Source organism: Saccostrea cucullata, unplaced genomic scaffold (genome assembly GCF_032062105.1).
Source record: "Saccostrea cucullata isolate Sc308-1 unplaced genomic scaffold, CSIRO_AGI_Scuc_v1 ctg758, whole genome shotgun sequence".
NCBI classification, from domain to species: Eukaryota; Metazoa; Mollusca; class Bivalvia; order Ostreida; family Ostreidae; genus Saccostrea; species Saccostrea cuccullata.
The window spans coordinates 87,466-111,660 of NW_026929349.1; the positions used below are offsets into that span (position 1 = coordinate 87,466).

Genomic DNA, 24,195 nt, shown 5'->3' on the forward strand with positions numbered 1-24,195 from the left:
AGAAAATTTCTAGGTTCAGTGAATATTCATGTACATGTAGGTTCGTTCATATTTTCTACAATGACCTGCCTACTTTGACCGATAGTACTTTCATTGCAAAATTGTTCAATTTTATCTCTGATTAGCCCATACATGTAGTTTTGTCATTTTAAAAAATCGGGCTATTTTGATACATGTTACACATAACGGCTGAGACTTGACATCTGTTCTAGATTTATGAATACGAAAGAAATCTATCATTGGAAAAATAAATCTGACGGTACCCGTATTGCACAGCTCTATAGTATGCAGATATTTTTCGGAACCCTCCCCCTTTTTCCTCCTCCACTTGGATTGCTTCAGGCCTGTGTCAAGCTGTATTTGGATTGCTGTATATCAAATTATTTTGCGAGCCTTGATGCACAAAATTAATACCGGTGAGGACTTGTTCTGTCTTTTTAAACCTAGAACTATTCGTTGAATGAATTTTAAATTCAAGTTGTTAAGTTATCTATATTCTGCAAGTTCTTCCAACTTTTAAAAATGCTTGTGCCAAAGAATCGATGTTTAGTTTGCATATAAAAGTATATGTATAAGAGAGAAATTCGGATGTCCAAATATATAAATACGATATGCAGATTTAAAAGCGAGATTTGCCAATGAATGGCATGTTGTAATTCGAACAGGGCGAATCATTATTCTACGAGCAAGTTGTCTTATAGGGGCGAGCTCTCTAGCATTCTCGCGCATGCATAGCATGAAGTATGCCCATGGCATCCGGTTTAACCTCGCTTATATATTTTCTGCGTGGACCCCAGGGTCCACGCAACTATGAATTATAAAAGAAAATAAACAACAACAAAAAATAATCGGTGCCATTTTTGGATGCAAGTTATAAAAAAACAGTTTCAATTTTAATAGTGATTAAAACAAAAAAAGTAACAAAAAGAACAATAAAAATTTATTTAAAGGGACATGGACACAGACACAGAAATATGCTATAGCAACATATAAGTCATGAAGTCATGATATTATACAGAACATCTGAGAAAATATCAACCTCAAATCTGTGTCTATGTCCTTTGAATATCAGGAATATAGCTTACATAGTTCGTGTTTACAGGTGACAATGTAACGGTCGCTGCTTATTGCGGCCAGAAACGCTATGCTGCCAAATCCAAACAGCATACTGTTAAAACCATACCAGCGACAAATGTCAGCACCGAAAGGCCATCTGCAAAAGAAGAACATTGTATCCGTGAATGTACGAAAGGCCATCTGAAAAAGTACATTGTATACGTGAATGTACGAAAGACCATCTGAAAAAGTACATTGTATCCATGTATGTACAAAATGCCATCTGAAAAAGAAGTACATCGTATACGTAAATGTACGAAAGACCATCTGAAAAAGGAGTACATTGTATACGTGAATGTACGAAAGGCCATCTGAAAAAGAAGTACTTTATATACATGAATGTACGAAAGGACATCCGAAAAAGTACATTTTATCCATGTATGTACGAAAGGCCATCTGAAAAAGAAGTACATCGTATACGTGAATGTACGAAAGACCATCTGAAAAAGAACATTGTATACGTGAATGTACGAAAGGCCATCTGAAAAAGAAGTACTTTATATACATGAATGTACGAAAGGCCATCTGAAAAAGTACATTTTATCCATGTATGTACGAAAGGCCATCCGAAAAAGAAGTACATCGTATACTTGAATGTACGAAAGACCATCTGAAAAAGGAGAACATTGTATACGTGAATGTACGAAAGGCCATCTGAAAAAGAAGTACTTTATATACACTTGAATTACGAAAGGCCATCTGAAAAAAATTTTACGAAAGGCCTTCCGAAAAAGAAGTACATCGTATACTTGAATGTACGAAAGACCATCTGAAAAAGGAGAACATTGTATACGTGAATGTACGAAAGGCCATCTGAAAAAGAAGTACTTTATATACATGAATGTACGAAAGGTCATCTGAAAAAGAAGTATTTTGTATACGTGAATGCACTTGGAATGCTACAATCGTACTAACTTCTGATTTACTTGTATAATTTATTTTTCTCATTTTATTCCATGTAACAATGGACCAAAAGTAAGAGTCGCACTTTTTCACAAAAAAAAACTTTTTTAAATCAAAAGATTCTACTTAATAAACTGAAGTAAAGTACAATGACTATATTTCCGCTTTACCCCCAGTGTGTTTATAATATTATAATTTTATTGCAAAATTTTGACTTTAGAATCTCTTACGACAAATAGACGGAGACCAGGTCTTCCAAACAGTGGGATTCCATTGGCACAAATTCTTCTCCTTTGTTATCTGATCCTTTTTTTTAATAATCCTATGATCAGAGATTATTTTAATTAAAACATGAGCAGTTTAAACACATGCCAAGGTCTTCAAATCGGCATTTAGATACCGGTATATCGGCACTGTTTTATCATTTAACAATAGTTAATTTCATTTATACGTGGACTCGATAAAACCCAGTGAACTTGAAATTAAAGACATCACAGTTCTTCTACATCGGTTTCATATTTGTGCGTTTTTCAAAATACAGACAATAAAGGCAATTCAATAACGAGTAAACTGTATGACAAACGAAACGAGATGATTTTAACTTTTCCATCATCAACTTTCATTATTCATAAAGAAACACCCTGCTTTCACCTGCACATCACCTGCAACTTCACCTGTATCTCCCAACTTCATTGATAATCGAAACCATGCACGATTGATTTTTAAGCCTATGCCGGTTACTAACCGAAAAGTTGATGTTACGGGAATTTCAACCACCTCGTTTAATGTAAGTATTTCGCAGTTTCTGTCGTCGGAATAATGAACCTGTTGGCAAATATGATTTACTTAATCAATGGGTCGTATTTGGGCTAACTTGTTTCATACGATTTGTTCGTCATTTGAACTGAAAACTGAATTTAACTATACACGTTCCGTCTGCCTGAACTATAAAAGGGCTCAAGGCGGGTGTGATCAGTCACCTGGGGATGCTTACTCCTTCTAGCCAACCGATCCCATCTCTGGAATTTCTAAGGTACGTGTTAGTATTCTTTTCATGGTTATGTATTGTTTAAAGATTGTTTGAGATCTATCACTTTTCATCATCTTAATTGTTTTCAGTACATTGATTTATCAATAAAATTACGAGAGAGTTCTGGCTTTCATATACGTGTTTAAAACGAATTTTGTTAAAACAGAAGAATCTGGCAATGTTTCGGAAAAAGGTATAAGCTTGCAATTTCTCTGACGATGTATCGTAAGATTTGTTGAAAGACACTTTGCACAAAGGTTACCAATGTTTAGAGGCAGAACAAATTATTTTAGACAGTAAAGATATATGTGCCGAGATCGGGCATAGACCTCTATTTGTGGGTTTGCTCTCTTTCTTGTCTGGAAGGTATTGTCGGTTCTTTCACAGTCTCTGTATATAATATGACATAGAATATTACAGAAGAAATAGATACCTTTGATATAATATATTCTCGTTAATGAACATAGGAGTTTGACCTCTTTGTAGTTAGCTTTGTGTAGTCTCTCTACAAAATTAATATAGTTTTCTCTCCTAGCACCAGCTGATACATTGAAAGGAACTCAAAAATGCTTTGCAAAAAACTTTTAGATATGAATGAGTTCAATCGTGTCGAAACATTAAAAAATCAGAATACAATAGTGAATAATGCATGGAAAAAAGTGGTGAAATATCTTTCTTTGAAATCTGCATGAAAAAGGTCAACTTAATATTGATGCAAACAATCAAATCAGCAGCAAAGTCTTTCAATGTGCAAACATCAAATTTTCAAAAGAAAACAATACACTGGTTCTATCAAATGTTATTTTTTAATTAGATTTATTTATTTCAAGGTTCTGTAATCAGTGCTTGGAAAATCGTCTCGAATTGCTTTTATATTTTACACACTCCAATGTCGGACTTCTTGAACGATTTTCTTTATAAAATTAATTAATATCCGAAGATTCTATGACATTTGTGCTAGGCTTTCTGTTCCTTCAATGCAATACGATTTAATATAGACTGTCAAAGGAAGAAATGACACGTCATCCACTGCGTCATTAAAAGCGGCAGCAGTTTTATATCAAATGTCACTTTGTATAAAACTCCAGCATCAGTAAATTCTTCCAGATTTCAAAAGGAGTTTTCATTCTTTTCCATACAGTAGATTTCTGCAATTTTGATCGATAACGCAATAATTATAATTAAAAGGACATTTGTGTCAACTTTGACCTTCAAGGATTGACATGCTTAAAATGTTAGTGCAGATGAATTTCCACATATTGATGCCAATTAAGAGATATATTAAGGCCCCGGGATCATGGAAAATCGCAAGCTTAAATCAAAATCTCTATTTGATAATAAAATGTTGTAGAAGTCAAGCAGACCAAAATTAAGACATTTTCAATATAGCTTCTCCAAAGTGTTGTTATCTGTAAATTTCAAAAAAAAATTCCTGAATTCATGAAATAATATTTTATAAGCGATTGAAAATGTGACTTAAGGACAAGTTTGTTTCATGATCCTGGGGCCTGATTACCTGTGATATGACATATTTCTAAGATTGAAGCCAGAAGGGTATTTTGATATTTCTTTTCATTCAATTACTTTGGGAAATGAGATGAAAGTTTAAGCAAATTCATGGCCGCATACCCTGTATATACATTTAAAATGCCCTCTGATTTTAAAAACCTTTATCAAATTAGTATATCAACTAATTTCCAACCACTTCCCTAAAAGAACATACACTATTCACAAATCTAAAGTGTAATTCTCTTGATCAGACAGCTTTTTGCTGGCTATAAGTAAGATTGGAGGTTAAACGCATTATTCTGCTTTATCTCTTTCCCCTTCCAATGCCTGAACCAATAATACTAAAGTCGTTCAAAACATCCCAGTCTCACCCACAAGGGACGGACAAATAAGACAGTATATCACCATTACACAACATAGTCCTCCTTGACATCAATGCTTCTGGTCCAAAAGCCAAAAGTGCTCAAGCATTGCAATTCCATTACTGAACAATTGGTATTACAACCCTAAAAATAGTCAAACGATGTTCAAGCATTGAAATCCAATTAAAGACAAAATTGATACTCGATTCCTCAAAAAACAAAAACAAAAAAGTAAACGCATCAACATTATAGCATGACACCATCTTGACCGCTAAACAGAATGGATAAAACAAAAACAAGTTAGATGGCCGTAAATCTGAAGAGTCATGGTCAGGGAATGGGTCATTTAAAGCCTCAGTTGGCTAGTTACGCTTACCTAAGCCTGTGTTGAGTAAACAGACACGTTATCTAGGTACAAGAGCACACCTGTCCTTAATTTTCCTTTTATTTGACTTGATTGCACCTTTTATACCTTGTTCGTCCATTAATACAAGTCCTTTTCAAGGCATATGATCTTTAAATCTACCAAGTTCTTCGAAAGTCAAGAGCATGCTCCGAGTATAACTGATTTTTAAACCGATACAGGCTACTGACAGAAAAGTTGATGTTACAGGGATTTCAACAACCTCGTTTAATGTCAGCATTTTCTATGGTCGGTATGATGAACCAGTTAGCAAAAATGATTTATCAATGGGTCGTATTTTGGCCGACTTGTTTCATACCAGTTGTTAGGCTTTTGTTTATATACTGAAATTAACCATACTAAATGTTCCGTCTACTTGTTTAATACATTGGACTCATAGCGGATGTGACGTCAGGGGATGCTTACCCCTCCTAGCCAACCGATCCCATCTCTGGAATTTCCAGGGTAAGTGTTTATATTCTCTTACCGGTTTTGTATTGTTTCAGATCTATCACTATTCAACATCTTCACCGTTTTCAGTATAATGATTTATCAATAAAATTACGAGAGAGTTAGTGCTTTCATATCTTTAAAACGAATTTTGTTCAAACGGAAGAATCTCGTAAAATTTTCGGAAAAAGTATAAGTTGGCAATTTTTCTTACGATATATCGTAAGATTTGTTGCACGACACACTTCTCAAAGGCTACCAATGTTCAGAATAGAACCAAGTTCCTTCGGACAGTTAAGGTATTCTTACCAAGATCGGATACATTCTATTTCAAAAACACTTTTCTTGTTCTCCCTATTGCCTGCAAGGTATTGTCGATGTTTTCACGGCCTCTATTTAATATGACATAGAATATTACAGAAGAAATAGCTAAGCACGTTTGATATCAGATATTCTTGTTAAACAACATAGGAGGTAGAGCTTTATGTACTTAGCTTTGTGTAGTTTCTCTACAAAATTAATACAATCAGTTTTCTGTCTTGGCATCAGCTGTTACATTTAAAGGAAATCAAAAATGATTTGCTAAAAAAAACAAACTTTTAATCAAATCAGCAAAGTCTTTCAATGTGCAAGAATCATATATTCAAAAGAAAACAACATACTAGTTCTACCAAATTTAATTTTTTATAACCCCCGCTTGAAAAGCGGGAGAATATATAATAATCGGTATGCCCGTCCGTCCGCCTGTCTGTTACCCTTTGGGGTACCCATCTCTTATCCGCAACTCCTCTCATACCACTGAAAGAATTTTGATGAAACTTTCACAGAATCTTTATTGCATATTGCCATAGTGCACTTCTTATTTTACTTTTTGATCCGACACATATTTTAGGTTTCCTATAGCAAAACATGGACACTGGCATTATATTCTTATGGAAGGCGGGGGTATCATTCAGTGAGCTCATTGCTCACAATACCTCTAGTTTAATCTGAGTTGCTTTAATATCTTACTCCCATATCGGAGAGTACTTCTTGTTAGATTTTCTTTATAAAATTATAATTAATAAATATCCGGATTCTCTGTCATCGTTGCTGAGCTTTCTGTTCCTTCAAAGCAATATGATATAATATAGACTGTCAAAGGAAGAAATGACACGTCATCCACTGAGTAATTAAAAGCAGCAGGAGATCTGTTCCAAATGTCACTTCAGCACCAGTGAAATCTTCCAGATTTCAAAAGGGGTTCTGATTCTTTTCGATACAGTGGATTTATGCATTTTCGATCGATAACGCAACAATTAAGGATATTCGTGGTAACCTTGACATGCTTAAAATATTAGTGCAGATGCATTTCCACATATTGATGCCAATTAAGACAGATGTTCTGATTACCTGTGATATGACATATTTCTAAGATTGAACCCAGAAGGGTATCTTGAAATATCTTTTTTCCTTCAATTACTTTGGGAAATTTGATGAAATGTTTGGCAGTTTCATGGCCACATATATACATATATAATACCTATATAATAAGTAATATATAATAATTAGCCAGTATCGAATCAGTATAACAACTACTAGTAATTCCAAGCCCCTTTCTTTGTAGGAAACACAGATTTCATAACACAAAATGTAAATTTCTTGATGATCAGTGAGCTTGTTTTCTAGATGTAAATAAGAGTTACAAGAGCACACCTGTCCTTATTTTTCTTCTGTTTTGACTTGATTACACCTTTGATACCTTGTTCCTCCGTTGATATCAATTCTTTTCAAGACATAGGGTTTTCAGATCTACCAATTTATTCGTTTAGTCAAGAGCATGCTCCGAGTATGATTGATCTTCAAACTGATGCAGGCTACTGACAGAAAAGTTGATGTTACAGGGATTTCAACAACCTCGTTTAATGTCAGCATTTCGTAATTTCTATGGTCGGTTTAATGACCTTGTTAGCAAATATGACTTATCATTGAGTCATATTTTGGCTGATTTGTTTCATACCAATATTAAGCCTTTGTAATACTGAATTTAAAATTAATATGAAATGTTCCGTCTACTTGATCAACACATATGACTCACGGCGGGGATGAACAGTCGCCAGGGGATGCTCACTCCTCCTAGGCACCTGATCCCACCTCTGGAATTTCCAGGGTACCTGTTTACATTCTCTTCACAGATTTGTATTGTTTGAAGATTTTTTTGAGATGTATCACTGTTTATTATCTTCATCGTTCTCGTTTTCAGTGTATTGATTTATACAATGAAATAAAGAAAGGATTACCGTATATACTCGCATATAAGTCGGTTTTTTGTGGAGTTAAATTTTGGTCTTAAACTCTATGTCCGTCTTATAGGCGAGTCATAAAGAGATTAGTATTTTTCTGGACGCTGAAATTTCTGACAATTATCATAGAAAATGTCTGGATATATATGATAATCGATGTATTCTTAGATTATACATTAAGTTCAAGTATTTACATTTTTTATTTTTTTTTTTTTTTTTGTTTCTTATGAAAGCATTACTTATTTGTTTAATGATTTAACATTACATATCGGTTTCATTTTTAAAAAAAATATTAATTGAAACCAGGTTCAAACGGGAGGAACTCGTAAAATGTTGGAAAAGGTATAAACTTGCTAATTGGCTTACTTTGTATTGTAAGATTTGTTGCAACACACTTTGCACAATGGTTACCAATGTTCCGAGGCAGTACTAAGGTCGTTTAGACAGCAAAGATATTCATACCGAGATCAGGCATATTTGTATTTCAAAAACACTTGTTTTATTCTCTTTCTTGTTTGCAGGGTATTGTCGGTGATTTCCCAGTCTCTGTATCTTTAATATGACGTAGAATATTACAGTTATGTACCTTTGATATAAGATATTCTCGTTAATCAACATAGGAGGAAGATATGGCACGCCAAATTCACAAAAATGAGCTAAAGATAGTTTCACAATTGATAAACTAGGCTTATCGACTGTAAACTATAGTTAACCAACTTTAACTATAGTTAATAATATGTTAAACATAGTTTTCATGTGTAAAGCTATATCTACGGTTGTTAACTATAGTTTACGAATGCTAATCTAAGTTTATATGTCTGTAATAAAACGTTAACAATGGATTTTGTTGTTAAACATAGATTCACGTCTGTAAACAATAATTTACAATCATGAACTACAGTTAAGAGTTGTAAATCACAGTTTCACAAATCGTGAAACTATATTTATCACATCCTTAACTATAGTTAAAAGTTGTAAACCATAGTTTACAAATCGTGAAACTGTATTTATCAGATAATCTATGTTTTGCAATCGCAAATGATTGTTTTCAGTGTGAACTATAGTTTACGGTTCTGAAACATAGATTATCGTGTTAACTATGGTTTACAGATGTAAAATATAGATAATGTTGTTCACTATAGTTTACAGTCCGTAAACTATAGTTTACAACTGATAAACCTAGTTTATCGACTATGAAACTATAATTAGTTCATTTTTGTGAATTTGGCGTGCCATAGGAAGAACTTTTTGCACTTAGCGTTTTGTAGTTTCTCAACAAAATTAATACAATCAATTTTCTGTCCTAGCATCAGCTGTTACGTTGAAAGGAATTCAAAAATGCTTTGCAAATTATGAGCTTTTAGATATGAATGCGTTCCATCGTGTTAAAACATAAAAAGAATCAAATTACACGTAGTGAAGAATTTGTTACAAAATACAAAAGGATGTATAAAAATTGGTCAAATATCTTTCTTCAAAATCTGTATGAAAAAAGTCAAATTAATATTGATGCAAACCATCGAATCAGCAGCAAAGTCTTTTAAGGTGCCAGAATCATAAATTCAAAAATAATATTCTAGCCTTACCAAAGAACTTTATTCGGTAATAACCAATATTTGCCCCTCAAATCAAACTTTGATGGAGAAATATTCAATTAAGTTCTTAAACAGGGGAGTATATGCTGACTTCAAAGCACTGAATATTTTCATAAGTAATGACGCCATATTTACGTAATGACGTCACAAACATGACGTAAATTTCAGTTTTTAATGAATTTTACAGAAAAATGTGCATATTTTGTCGATATTTTGAGTAAAAGTCACCGAGCGCATGTGTGTTCAGGATCAATTTTTTGATATAATATGTAGAATGATAATATCAATGAAATATGTCAATATTGTTCCTGAACAAACTTGCGCTCTATAAATTTTAAAGCTAAAATTGTTGAAATTTTATCCATTTTGTCCACTTTCTGAAAGAGAATATAAAATCGGACTAGTTTGTGACGTCATAAAAACAAAAATTGTGAATACACTGCTTTGACACTATAATATTTTCTGTTCATTTATATTTCTCATACAATTTATTGAATTCAGCACATTTCAGGAAGTTTTCAAAATTTGATTTTTGTGGGGGCAAATATATGCAATATACCGCATATAGTTCTTAGATTCTTTTATTTGTTTTATTTATTTTACTGTTCTTAATTCAATATTTTGAAAACTCATATGGAGTTGCTTTTAGGATCTATATCTATATATATTACACAAGCCCATGTCGGGGAGTATTTGTAAGATTTTCTTCATTAATTACAAATTAATAACTGAAAATTCTATGTCATAAAAAGCACTGTGCTGAACGTTCTGTTCCATCAAAGCAATACAAAACCATATAGACTGTCAAAGGAAGAAATGACACGTCATCCACTGTACTATTAAAAGCAGCAGCAGTTCTATACCAAATGTCACTTTGTTTTAGACTGTAGCATCAACAATCCATCCATGTTTCAAAAGGAGTTTTGATTCTTTTCGATACAGTGGATATCTGCAATTCTGATCAACAACGCAACGATTAATGAAAAAGACATTGGGATTGGTTGGCATTGGTGACCTTGGCATGCTTAAACTTTTTATTGAAAATGCATTTCTACATGTCTATCCCGGAAAAAATTCTGTGATTGTCTGTGATATGTCAGATTTCTAAGACTGAACTCAGAAGGGTATTAGGATATTTTGTTTTATTTATAATTACTTTATGAAAATTTGATAGGAAAGTTGAAACGAACATATGGAGATAACAAACATTATTCAAGATCAAAAGTCCATAAAACAATACAAAACAGGAGCAGAGAAAACAAGGACCTCCAGAACATCAGAGATTGCATCAGGTGTCATGGAGGAGAACATGAAACAAATTCAGCAGCCACATATATACATAGATTTTATATACATATAAGATATTTTACTAATCTTAAAAGTCAGATAATCAAATCAGTAAAATAACTTATTCCCATCCCCTTCCCTTATAAAAAAACACATTTCACAACACTATAGTGCAATTCTCTTGATGATCAGACAGCTTGTTTGCTAGCTGTAAATAAGATTGGATGTTTAACGCATTCTTCCCCCTTCCAATGCATCATCCCAGTCTCACCCACAAGGGGACGGACAAATACGACAGTATACCACCATTTACAACATAGTCCTCCTTGACATCTTTGCTTCTGATCTAATAATGCTCAGTCTTATTATTGAAGAAGTTAGCATAAAAATTCTAAAAAAAAAACTAAAAAAAAAAAAAAACTCCAATCATCAAAAAAAAAAAAAGAAAAAAAAAGAAAGGAAAAGGAAATAAGAAACAAAACTTCATCAACAATCCAACGATGCTCAAGCATTGGAATCAATTACTGAAAAAAAATTGGCATTGCAATCCTTTCAAGAAACATAGTCCAACGACGTTCAAGCATTGAATTCCCACTATTGAAAAAAATGGTACCCAAATCCTTCCCCCAAAAAACCCCTCATCAACATTATACTATGACAGAATCTACAGAAGGGATTAAAAGTGGAGAAGCGAAGAAAACAAAAAGAAATCAGATAGAGGGAAGTGTAAAGAGTTAGGGGAAGCAGCAATTCAAAGCTACAGTTAGCTGCTTAAGTGTCGACGTGATTGCGCCTAATTTGATGCATACTGTATTCAGTCTGTTAACATCACTTCTTTTCAATGAAATCTTACACCTTCAGAATAAATAATAAATTAGAAGCCATCATCTTGCAAAAGGGTGTTAAACCAAATTTCTTTTAGGGCTGAATAATCGAAGGTTTACACTGTTAATCGTGATTCTTGGAATCAGGATAGAAGTTTTCATTATCAGGATCTCCGGAAAGCAGATCAGAAGTGTCCTTAAGGCCTAATCTAACGTTAGCTTCTGCTTCGGTGTAAGCATTCCTGGAATTCTTGCTGACAGACCGCTCATCCAAAAAAATTTAGTTTTAAACCTTGACAACTGAAAATTAACTTAAAATCCCAAACTGAATACTGGGTATTAAAGAATCTTAGTATATAGACATGTCACTATTGATTGAAATCTTTTAAAATAGGATGTCATTTTTGCTTATCAATACTTATAATAGAATTCATTTTTGCCTAAAAATGAATTTTTTTTTTTAATTTTATATAAAAAATAAATTTTAAAAAACGAAGTAAAATCACATCAACTGTTGCATGAAACACATAACCAACGTTATTATTATGATATTACATTTCTGAACGCAATTTCCGTTCATCCACATGTCAATAGCAAGTTATTCCCAATACTTTTATCACAAAAACAATCAATGACGACTTGTATTAACCGAACAATCTCACTTCGAGTTGATTCTCATCAAAATGGTTTGACTTTTTTGTACTTAGGCGCCAGGATTCAATAGGAAGTGAAGTTCAAGGTTGTTCGATCCTCCACACGTGTCTCGGTTTATCCGTTATTTTGAAGTCCTTTTACAAACCTGTTTTATGTCACATATTTCATATTCATCAAATTCATTTCCTGTATCCTTAATGAAATATCTGACGTCATTCTGCTTCATTTCATCAGATTTCATCGTTTCCTTCAAAATACAGTTAATTAACATCCTAAGTTAGGTCATCTATTGTTTTGTCCCTGGCCCGGTTGAATAATTAAGCTTCCTTCTTTTACACAGTTGCATAAAAAGGCGAGATTCCAGCAATCCCTACCAAGTCCTTATGGATTTCCTTTGTTGTTATGTACATCTTTTTTCTTTTGCCGGTTTTTTATGACTACCCTTTGATTAGGTCTCAAATGAATTAAAATAAATAGATCTTAGTTTCTCGAAAGGTGGTAGAATCTCCAAACAACGGCAAAAATGCATAAAACATGGAGCAATTTATTTATGAAATCTATGAACAGATCTTAATGGGACAATATTTCACTCAAGCCTTAAAACAGTCCATTCTTTATAATTGTTTAAATCGTGTTATTTTTTAAAAAATATCAGCTAATAATTGCAGCAAAACCACAAATACCCTTGATGAAGCTCGGAACTAGAGTCACCTTAGTACATGTACAGGACTGCATTGATTATATGAAACCTTGCTTTCAAGTTCATTATCACTAAAAGAAGCTCATCATTTAGAAATCATCAAAGAAAACAAGTGTGGTCGAGTGGTCGACTTCCGAGAAACATGTGGTGATGCTAGATGAATACGAATAAATAAATTTCGAAATGAACACCTTAAGTGTGCAAGCTATCCATCGATAAATCGATTGTTTTCTTTTATATTAATTGTGCAATTCATGTTTCATTTTTATAGAATAGAAACATGAATTGCACAATTAATATAAAAGGAAACAATCGATTTATCGATGGATAGCTTTCACACTTAAGGTGTTAATTTTAAAATCTTTTGAAACACTGACACAGACATTCATACATTGAAATGTCATGCCTGTGTAATAACATTTTTGAGACATTTTTCAAAAGTTTATTTCTTTTTGGATTTTTGTTTGTCAGCAATGACAACAATAATCCCAACGAATTTCTATTTCCAATCTCATTCGGTATTTCGATCATTCCTGTGATCATTGTTTTACATAAATCAAGCACAGAATAAAATTGAAAGAAAATAAGGTCTGGTTGTTTTCGATTGTATACTTTGTGCCTTGCAGTCGAAATCAAGTTTATTTCGAAGTTAATCCATTGACCTCAAATGACAAATACAAATCTTGTTCCGTATTTTCTTCTAAATTCCATTTTATATCATAAATTGAAATTGATTTATTTCTTCTCAAGACACAGTGGTTAATGAAAAAAGCGGAAATAACAAGAATGAAAGAGATAATTGCATTAGCAGAGTTTTTCGTCTGAAGTCTAAAACATTAGCAAGAGGCCCTTGAACCACAAAAGCCTACCTGACTACCTGACCATGCATTCTATTCTACAAATAACCCAGTGACTATTCTTTTTCTTTTTCATATAAATTCCTATGTAAAACTTCAACTTGGAATCAGCCATTGAAATCCCATTCTCGTTTAAAGTCATCGTTTCGTAAGTTCTATGGTCGATACAATGACTTTGTCAGCAAATACAATTTATTATTGAGTCAAATGCTGACTGACGTTTTTCATGCTGATTGTTAGTGCATTATTTATATACGGAATTTTTCTGTTATTTCCCGATCATGACAAGGAGCACACGGCAGATGTGACCGGTCAGGGATGCTCACTCCTGCATGGCACCTGATCCCACCTCTGATGTTTTGGAGGTCATCGTTTGCTCTGCTCCTATTTTGTATTGTTTATGGATTTTTGATTTTGAAAACTGTTTGTGATCTCCATATGTTTCATTCTACCTCAGTGGGTGAATGAACTTGACTCTATACACTACCTAAGGTTACTAAGCAAAGCTTTCCTGATCTTGAAAAGAGGATATAAAAAGAAGTTTAATGTGCATTCCAATGTAAATCTTTATTATCCTCTGTGACTTCACTATACACCCACGAGTCACAATTTTAACAAACTTCAATATACATTATCTTTGGGTGAATCCATGGAATAAGAATGAACATCATGGCTTTGCTGAACTTGTCAAAATGAAATCCTATGTTTTTGTACATGGAGATTTTTCTCATATAAATCTATGATTGCGCCTTATTGCCTGTGGACATGGCTTTGATTTATATGCTTCCATATGAATTGATCAATCATGGTTTTGATGTTCTTGAAAAGAAGATAATCGGAGACTTTTCCAGTGTAAAACTTTCATTGTCCATGATTGTACCATTCTCCTTCCTGGGGTCATTGTGAACAAACTTGAAACTACACTACCTATATATATATATATATATATATATATATATATATATATATATATATATATATATATATATATATATATATATATATATATATATATATATATATATATATAAATACATATCAGTATGACTGGTCATTGCTTTGCTGTTCTCGAAAAGAATACTTTTGCTTTACAAAGAGCCATGTTAAACTTGATTCACCAACAGTAAATAAGTTATTCTTTTTTTCTTGATTAGTTTGTTTTATGTGTTGGTGGTGGTGGGGAGAGTCCAGAAAAATTAGCACTCAAGTTTAAAGTTGTGTTTGGACGTTCAAAGGGGAAATCTGAGTTTTTAAAAACAATTTTACTAAATTTTTGCCCCCTGTTTCTATCGTCATATTGTTACATGTACCATCCTTTGAATGCGAATACAAAGAGCTACTTACATATAAGAAACATTGATCAATCTAAAAACACACACACATGCAAAAAAAACCCCAAAATAAACCGCAAATAGTACGAATCTGTGAACAGTGTATCAGACACCGACGCTTGAAAAATTTAAAGGAGGGATCGGGTGACTTTGAGAAGTAAGCTTCCCTTGTCGACAGGTCTCATCAAATCACAAGGACAGATAGATACATGATAGAGACACACCGATAAGGAATAATTTTTGTGATGAGTCTTAATGAGGCAAATTAAAAAATATCTACTATTCTAATGTGGAAATACTGAAAAAAAAAATGAAGCATTTATCAATATACTATAACATATGTCTTATCGTATGTTTTAAATCAAATTCCTTCATATAAAAGAAAAAAAATCAATTCTCACACAAATCCATTCTACTGACCAAGATTAATTTAGCTATAACGAAGTATATTCTTTGTGATTTCTCTCAATGCAATTTGCTAGGCAATAAGGAAGTCACGATTCGTGACATATCTGACAAAAAAAATTCATGAATTTTCATTGAAACCTGGATAGAGATTCTCGTTAGTGAAAACATATAATTGTAAAAGGCGCGGTAGAATTACAATGACTTTCCAATCTGAAGGACACTAACCTTTCTTGTCTTTATTAAATTAAGAAATTTTCTTAAGGGGGCCGACTTTGGTTTTCATTGCGCAATATTTCGCGCATCATAGTGAAATGAAGCGTACTTACTGTTTTAAAGCAACTTTTTTTTGATTAATAAAAGAAATTGTCTTAAGGGGAACTAAAAGGTTTTAAAATGTTATTACAATATTTATATAATGATTTTTAAATTTGAATTTAACCTTTCCAAAATACTGTGATTTTAATATAAAATTAACATTATCTGTAAGGCCTACTGGTCTCAAATTTTTATTTTACCACGATAATTACGAAAAACGCTGAAACGGCTCTAACGACGTCATTGCTTTTCGATATTTTAAGCAATGCACGACGCTGAAGAATGACACATGACTCGTTTATATGTTCGTAGACGTCCATGGAAATTAAACTAAAAACTGATGACAGAACATCAAAAGAAAGATACTAGCAATCTAAATAATGCTATTTTTTTTCACAAAAAAATTTCTGCGCTTATAATTCAACTGCACCGATATGTATTCATACCGCAATATGGAAATTTAAAGGTGCTTTGTGCATAAAAATTAACTTTGTAATATAATCCAATAGTTAATGGTAAACATTTTGAAATTTCACAATTTGGTGATTTTTTACAATAACGTTCATATACTTGACTGAAAAAAAAATCTCTAGGGCAAAAAATACAAAAAATATGGAAACAAGAGGCCCAGGGTCCACAGCGCTCACCTGAGCACATGTCTTACTTTTTCCTTCTAAATGTTCATGTACAGATTTTTTTTGAACAATTTAGAATCTACACTACCAAAACTGATTCCATTTTATAAATATCACTAATCATAGCTTTGAAGTACTTGAAAAGAAGATTTTAAAAGGTTTCCCTATATAACCTATGTAATAATTGTTTCAAATAAAAAATTAAATGACGTACATAATTCACTGAAGAACATAGCATTGCATTTGAAAAAAAAATCTCCAATAGTCTGGAATCGTTAACTGTTCACTATAATTATATACATGTTCTGGAGTAGATTTTTTTTAAAGCTAATTTTTCCTAATATATTCTATGTTTTGGTTTCGCCACTTTGGCCCTATATTTTTTCACTATTTCTATTTGAATAAATGTTTGCATCTACACTACCTGTCCTTCATTTTAACAAACTTGCATCTTTTTTCACATGCTGAGAAGAAGATTTTTTTTTTTCCTATATATTTATGTAAAACGAGGCCGAGTCCATTCGAGTGTGCATGACTTTGCACAGCTTTTTATTTTCATGCAACAAACTTGCGATCTACACCTTTCCAAAATACTGTGATTTTGATATAAAATTAACATTATTTCTGGCCCACTGGTTCTGGAGAAAAGATTGTTAAAGATTTTTCCTATATATTCCGAAAAACTTGAAACGGCCATTTTGGCCCCACTGTTTTTCGATATCATAAGCAATGAACAAACTTGAAGATCTACACTACCTTATATGTTCCACATGAGTTTCATCTTTCCTGGCTAAAAGCGGTTCTGGAGAAGAAGATTTTTTCAAAATGAAATTAATTTTTAACAAATTCATGATTTTTTTCACACAAAAAGGGCGTGGCCCTTAATTCAACAAACCGATATCCCCTTCACCCATACCTGTGCCAAGTTTGGAAATTTAAGAGGTATTGAGAAGAAGATGAAAAATGTGAAAACTTTGTAACAACAACAACGACGACGAGGACGACGACGACGAAACATTTTGAAATTTCACAATTTGGTGATTTTTTAGAAAAGCATATACTTGACTGAACAAAAATCTCTAGGGCAGAAATACAAAAAATATGGTAAAAATGTGATAATTTTGGGCTATCCTAACAAATTCCCATAGGGTCTAGTAAAATTTAACAACTTTTAAGGTGGCCCCTTAAGAGATCGGGTGGTAAACATTCGATTTTTTAATCTGAAAACAATATATATAACAGTAAAAATTATTTAACGAAAAATTATCAAAATCCCTAAGGTAGAAATAATTAGACTCGGCCTCGTTAAATGGGTCCGCGAAAGAAGTCGTAGAAGTGAATACTTTCTGATATGACAAGACAAGTTTTGTTGTAACAACATCTCTCATACGAAGCAGGAAGACAGACAGGGATGCAAAGTTTACATCCATGTAAGTGTAAATTTCAAATTTGTTCAAAATTTTCTGGGTACGGTTGAGCCACGATGAGCGATCAGAGTTTTACATAGGAAAACACAGGGGGAGGAGACATGAAAAACTTGAAAAACACCAAAGTCATAATTACCCGGTAGTTATTATTCATTAGAAAGCATCCTGGTTAGCTAAATTTAAGTTTGCCCCCTCCCCATCCCCCATGTAAATTTTAATACTGAACTTATTTTTGCTTCTCCAAGCCAGTGTGCTCAGGTGAGCAATGTAGACTTTTATCCTATCGTTTTTCAGTTATGGGAGTAAAGTTCAGTGTAATAAAATTCTAATTCACACGACATGAAAGGAGGTTTAAATTCTTTTCGTTAATTAAGAACGACATTCTTATTTGACTTCTGTGAACGGTGTCGACAACGGTCTTAGACCTGTTTCAGTTATCGCTAAAACAAAGAAATGATTTTTTTAAGCGGCGCCACAAACGAAGCATTAAACGGATGTATCAATTAAATGCCTGTGTATTCTTAAATCCAATGATTACTTCGATAATACTTGAAATGTCAGGATCTATAATCAAATACAAACCAAAGACGACGAAATTATTTTCAAACCTTGAATCTGGAATCGAAATGTTTTCAAAATAAAAATATGCTTTTGTTCATGAGAAGTTTTTACTTATCAAAGTAAGGAGTATCAAAAAGTGCAATTTCAGTTTTGTATAAAATGAAATAAACGAATAAGAAATCCGTTAATAAGATATGATTCTACATTATTTTAAGTTCAATATAGTCTAAAAGTTGAAAGAAATTGTCCATGTGAAAAAATTGTTTAATCATTGGTGTAAGCCAGGTTATTAAATTTGTCTAGATCATAAAATTGGAGTAAAAATTATGAAGGTTGTAAAATAGTGTCAGGGGATTAGTTATTATATACTATTTGTTACATAACAGATACATGTATCCACGACTTCATGCACGCTGAGATCAAAAATTTGTTTACTGTATCTACAATAATCGATTGAAAACACCTGGTACAGTTTCATATCAAGATCCTCTATTTCTCCAATTTTTGATAAAGCTTCCAGCTTTCAGTACTTAAGAAAACTTTGACTGAGGCATACATGTATCATTGTTTTGCTTTACTGACACAAGGAAATAATTCATGTAAAGGGAAATAAAATGAAGCCAACTTTCTGTTGAATGTAAAAAGGTCAAAAGATAACGGAGAGAAATCGATTTTTAAAAAAATTGGAACCAATAATTATTTGTGAACAAAGCACAAAACGGGCCCCCGGAAATTCCAAAAGTGAGATCTGAGGCCTGTTCAACAAAGCCAACGTTCGCGAACACTCGCCAAAATTCCTTATACCTCCAATAGAATTTGCGAGCGCTCACTCTGTTGAACAGGCTTCTACAGGTGCCTAGGGGGCGTGAGTATCCTGTTTTCCGGTCACATTCACCGTGAGCCCCGTATATATTGATCAGAAAGACGGAACATTCCGTAATCAAATTAGGCTTAAAAACAAAGACCTAACAACTGCTAGGGCAGCACATCAGCCAAAACACGGCGCTATTTATCAACAATGTTATTAAAACGACCATAGAATTTCTGAAATGTTGACTTTAAACGAGGATTTTGGAATCCCTGTAATACCAACTGTCCGAAACAGGTGATAGTGGACAAAAATAAAGTCTACCATGGAAAAATTAATACATCTCATTTGCAACATATTTTACTCGTTAGTTGGCCCTTACGACATATACATAAAACTCGTTTAGAACGAACACAGATATTGCGAATTCACGGATATAGCGAAGTCATATTGGATTCCCAGCTATACAAATTTAATGAATTTCTTATACGTTTATAACAAATTACGGATATAAATAATTTCATAATGAATAGTTATAACCGATATATAAATCGATACATCTGAATGTCTTAAATTGCAAGTCCACTGGGATATATCGATTCAACGTATGGAAGTAATTGCAGTAACTGTAAACTTAAATAAATTCATAATGAATAGATAATATATAAATTGATAAATCTGAATGTCGAGTTGATGAGCACAGCAAGTGTTTTTTTTTTCTCGTGTCATTTTTTTTTAAATTGTATTGTTTATATTGATATAATTAAGATAAATTCAAAAATTCTTTTTTATATCCGGAAAAAAGTCCTTAAATTTTATTTTATTAAAAATCAGACATGTTAGGAGTTTATCAACAATGATGAATTAATAACACATGCAGTCATTTACTAATGTATACAGCGTCCCTCTTTATTGAACGCTTTGTTAAGCTTTATGACTAGCTTTCATAAAGAGTTCTCGTGTAAGGCTTTCTGAGATTTCCCAATAGGCAAGAGCTAGGAGAGGGTGTTTTAAATAGCCTCTTCATTACCCCATCGAAATGTTATAATCTTTTCGAAGCCTTGCATCATATGATTGGATTTTAAAAGATTATGAATTTAGATATAAATGTACGGGTTTTTTTGTCGTCATTTTCAATATGTTAATCAAATGTTGGTTCCCCCAAAAAGAGAACTTTCTATCATGAATTAAAGACAAATTGATGTAATCGAGTTATTTATGTTTCAAACGAGAGAAAAGATTGCTACACGTATATACCAAAGTGTTTAATCATAATATAGTGACATTAAGGAACTCTTCTAACTATAAATCATGCATTAGTAAATTGGAATCTCATAAAGTTATTAACTATAAACTTTATCAAAAACATCATCATTATAACTCAAATCGAAATTATCCCAAAATAAAAATTTGCTTTTTTTCCGGAAAAGTTTTTACGAAGGAGTATTAAAAAGCGTAATTTCAGTTTTGTATAAAATTAAACAAAATCGTTTAAACGAATAAGAAATTCTTTTGTAAAAAATTATTTTGCCTTGATTCAAAATCATTACAGTCTAAAAGATGGGGAAAAAAATCGTGGTGAAAAATTGTTTAATTATTGGTGTCAGCTAGGTTAATATATTTGTCTAAATCATGAATTTGGGGCAAAATTATGAAGATAAATTCAGTATGGTGGAAGGGGATTATTATTTTTTCGTTGCAATACATATATCCTCGACTTTATGCGCGCTGAGATCAAGAATTTGTTTACTATATCTACAAACAATGATCAATTGAAAACTCCTGGTACAATTTCATATAAAGATCATTAATTTTTTCTTTTGGAGATCCGTGTTTGCTCTGCTACTATTTTGTATTGTTTTATGGACTTTGATATTGAATACTGTTCGTTATCTCCATATCCTTCATTTCTCCAATTATTGATAAAGCTTCTAGCTTTCACTAATAAGGAAAACTTTGGCTTAGGCATTGCATTGTTTTGCTTTGCTGACACAAGGAAATAATTCATATACAGGGAAATAAAGGAAGCCAACTTTCTGGTGAATGAAGATGGAGAAAACGGACAGTAGTCGATCTTAAAAAAAACTACAAACAATAAATATTTGAAAACAGAGCATAAAACATGGACCCTCGGAAATTCCCGTCGTGAGATCAGGTGCCTAGGAGGGTGAGCATCCTGTTTAACGGTCACATCCATCGTAGGCCCCATAATTATATATTGATCAGGAAGGCGGAACAATCCGTAATCAAATCAAGCATACATGTAGAAACAAAGACCTAACAACTGCTTTGCATCACGTCAGCCAAAACACAACGCTATTAATCAGCAGTCATTAAAACGACCAAAGAATTTACGAAATGTTGACTTTAAACGAGAATTTTGGAAGCCCTGTAACATTAGCTTATCTACCCAAAGCAGGTGATATCGGACATAAATAAAGTCGATCATGGAAAAATTAAGTCATTTGCAATATATTTCAATCGCTAGTTGGCCTTAACGACCTATAGTGAAGTAAAACAAGATGTGTCACACTCTGTCTTTAAAAAAATGCAAGATTACTGGGATATATCAAATCTGCATATCTTAAAATCGTCTTGGAAGTAACTGTAATAATTAATTGATAAATAATTTCATAATGAAAAGTTCATACAGTATGTAAATAGATTCATCTGAATGTCAAGTTGAAGAGCACAGCACGTGTTTTCTTTTTCTCATGTAAAAGTTTGTATAAATATATATAAAGATATAAATCCTTTGCTTTAAAGAAGCATTATCGAAAAATAAACAATTTTTTTTCTATATACCAGGTATATTCAGAAAAAAGTCCTTATTCTCTGTTTTATTAAATTCTAAGACGTTTTAGGACTTCAACAACAATAATGCATTTAATAAATCAATTATTTTGCTTCTAAATCCTTACAGCATCCCTATTTATTGAACACTTTTTAAAGCTTTATGGTTAGCTTTCATAAAGAGTTCTCGTGGAAGGCTTTCTGAGATTTCCCAATAGGCAAGAGCTAGGAGAAGGTGTTTTAAATAGCCTCTTCATTATCCTATGGAAAGCCTTACATTATAGTGTTGGAATAAGATTATTGAATTTAGCCTTACATTTTATGGTTGCATTCTAAAGATTAATATGAATTTAGATATAAATGTACGTTTCCTTGTCTTCATTTTCAATATGTTTCGGCAAAAGTTGGTTCATCCCAAAAAGAACTTTCTATCATGAATTAAAGACAAAATGATGTAATTGAATTATATTTATGTTTCAAACGAGAGAAACGATTGGTACATGTATATAGCAAAGTATTCAATCATAGTACAAGGAGCTCTTCTAACTATAAATCAAGCATTAGTAAAATTTGAGTCTGCCATTAATTTATCAATAATAAACTTTATCAAATATTAACTGGAATCGAAGTTATTTCAAAATAAAAACATGCTTTTGTTCATGAAAAGTTTTTTTTTCGTAGGAGTATTAAAAAGCGCAATTTTAGTTTTGTAAAAAATTAAATAAAATCGTTTAAACGAATAAGAAATTTGTAAGATTTTTTTTTTTTTTGCTTTGCTTTTCGTTCATTACTGTCTAAAAGATGGAAAACAATTTCCAGGTTAAAAATTTGTTTAATTTATGGTGTCAGGTTAATAAATATGTCTAAATCATGAATTTGGGGCAAAATTATGAAGGTATATTCAAAATGGTGTCAGGGGATTATTTTTTTTTCTCGTTACAATAAACTATTTGTTCTAAACAGATACTAGCATATGCGCGCTGAGATCAAGTGTTTGTTTACTGTATCTACAAACAATGATCGAGTGAAAACGCCTGGACAATTTCATAGAAAGATCTTCTATTTCTCCAATTTTCAGGGTTCTAGCTTTCACTACTTAAGAAAACTTTGGCTTAGTCATTGCATTGTTTTGCTTTGCTGACACAAGGATTCATATACAGGGAAATAAAAAAAGCCAATTTTCTGGCGAATGTAAAAGTTGAAGATAACGGACAGTAGTCGATCTTAAAAAAAACTACAAACAATAAATATTTGTGGACAGAGCATAAAACACGGACCCTCGGATATTCCAGGAGTGAGATCAGGTGCCAAGGGGGCGTGCGCATCCTGCTTACCGGTCACATCCGCAATTAGCCGAGAATATATTGATCAGGAAGACGGGTCACTCTGTAATCTAATTAAGCATAAAACAAGTAAATTTAAAGAATTGTGGTCCCCCTCTTTCGGTGTCTTTGTGGGTGAGATGTTATTTTTATGACATATTGTGCCTAATATGAACAGCCTATCATATGTCATTTATTTAGAAATTATCATTGAAAATGATTTTTTTTTAAATAAGGTAAATTGTCAAGGTCAAGGGGTAAGAGATCATAGAATGCTCGGAATTACCTTGTAACAGGTAATGCACATGTCATATATGAAAGCCCTATCTCTTCTTAATATAAGGAAGAAGATGTGTTTGTGAAACACTGATGACCCCGAATGGCAACATAACGAAGATTAAAATTTTCTTAAATGCAAATTAAATATATTATTACCCAAAGTATGGTTTTTCTCACAAGAAATACGATTGTGAAATACAAAATCCCTGGCACCACCTGTTCAAAAGTCGAGGATAAGTTTTTGAAAGGTAGGTCAAACTCCAAGGTGAAAGGGTCTGAGTCGTTGGTTTCTTAAGAAAGGTCCTGTCACAAGTAATACATATGTGAAGGATGAAAACCTAATC

General features: G+C 32.6%; 1 protein-coding gene across 1 annotated transcript in view; it reads right to left on the reverse strand.

Annotated features, from left to right (window-relative positions):
- LOC134280563 (visual pigment-like receptor peropsin) overlaps positions 1-24,195 on the reverse strand; it is a 52,695-nt gene that overhangs the window by 13,662 nt on the left and 14,838 nt on the right. Inside the window, exon 3 of the mRNA XM_062763004.1 lies at positions 1,086-1,213. Coding sequence (XP_062618988.1) covers positions 1,086-1,213 — 128 coding nt within the window. The remainder of the gene's footprint in view (positions 1-1,085; positions 1,214-24,195) is intronic.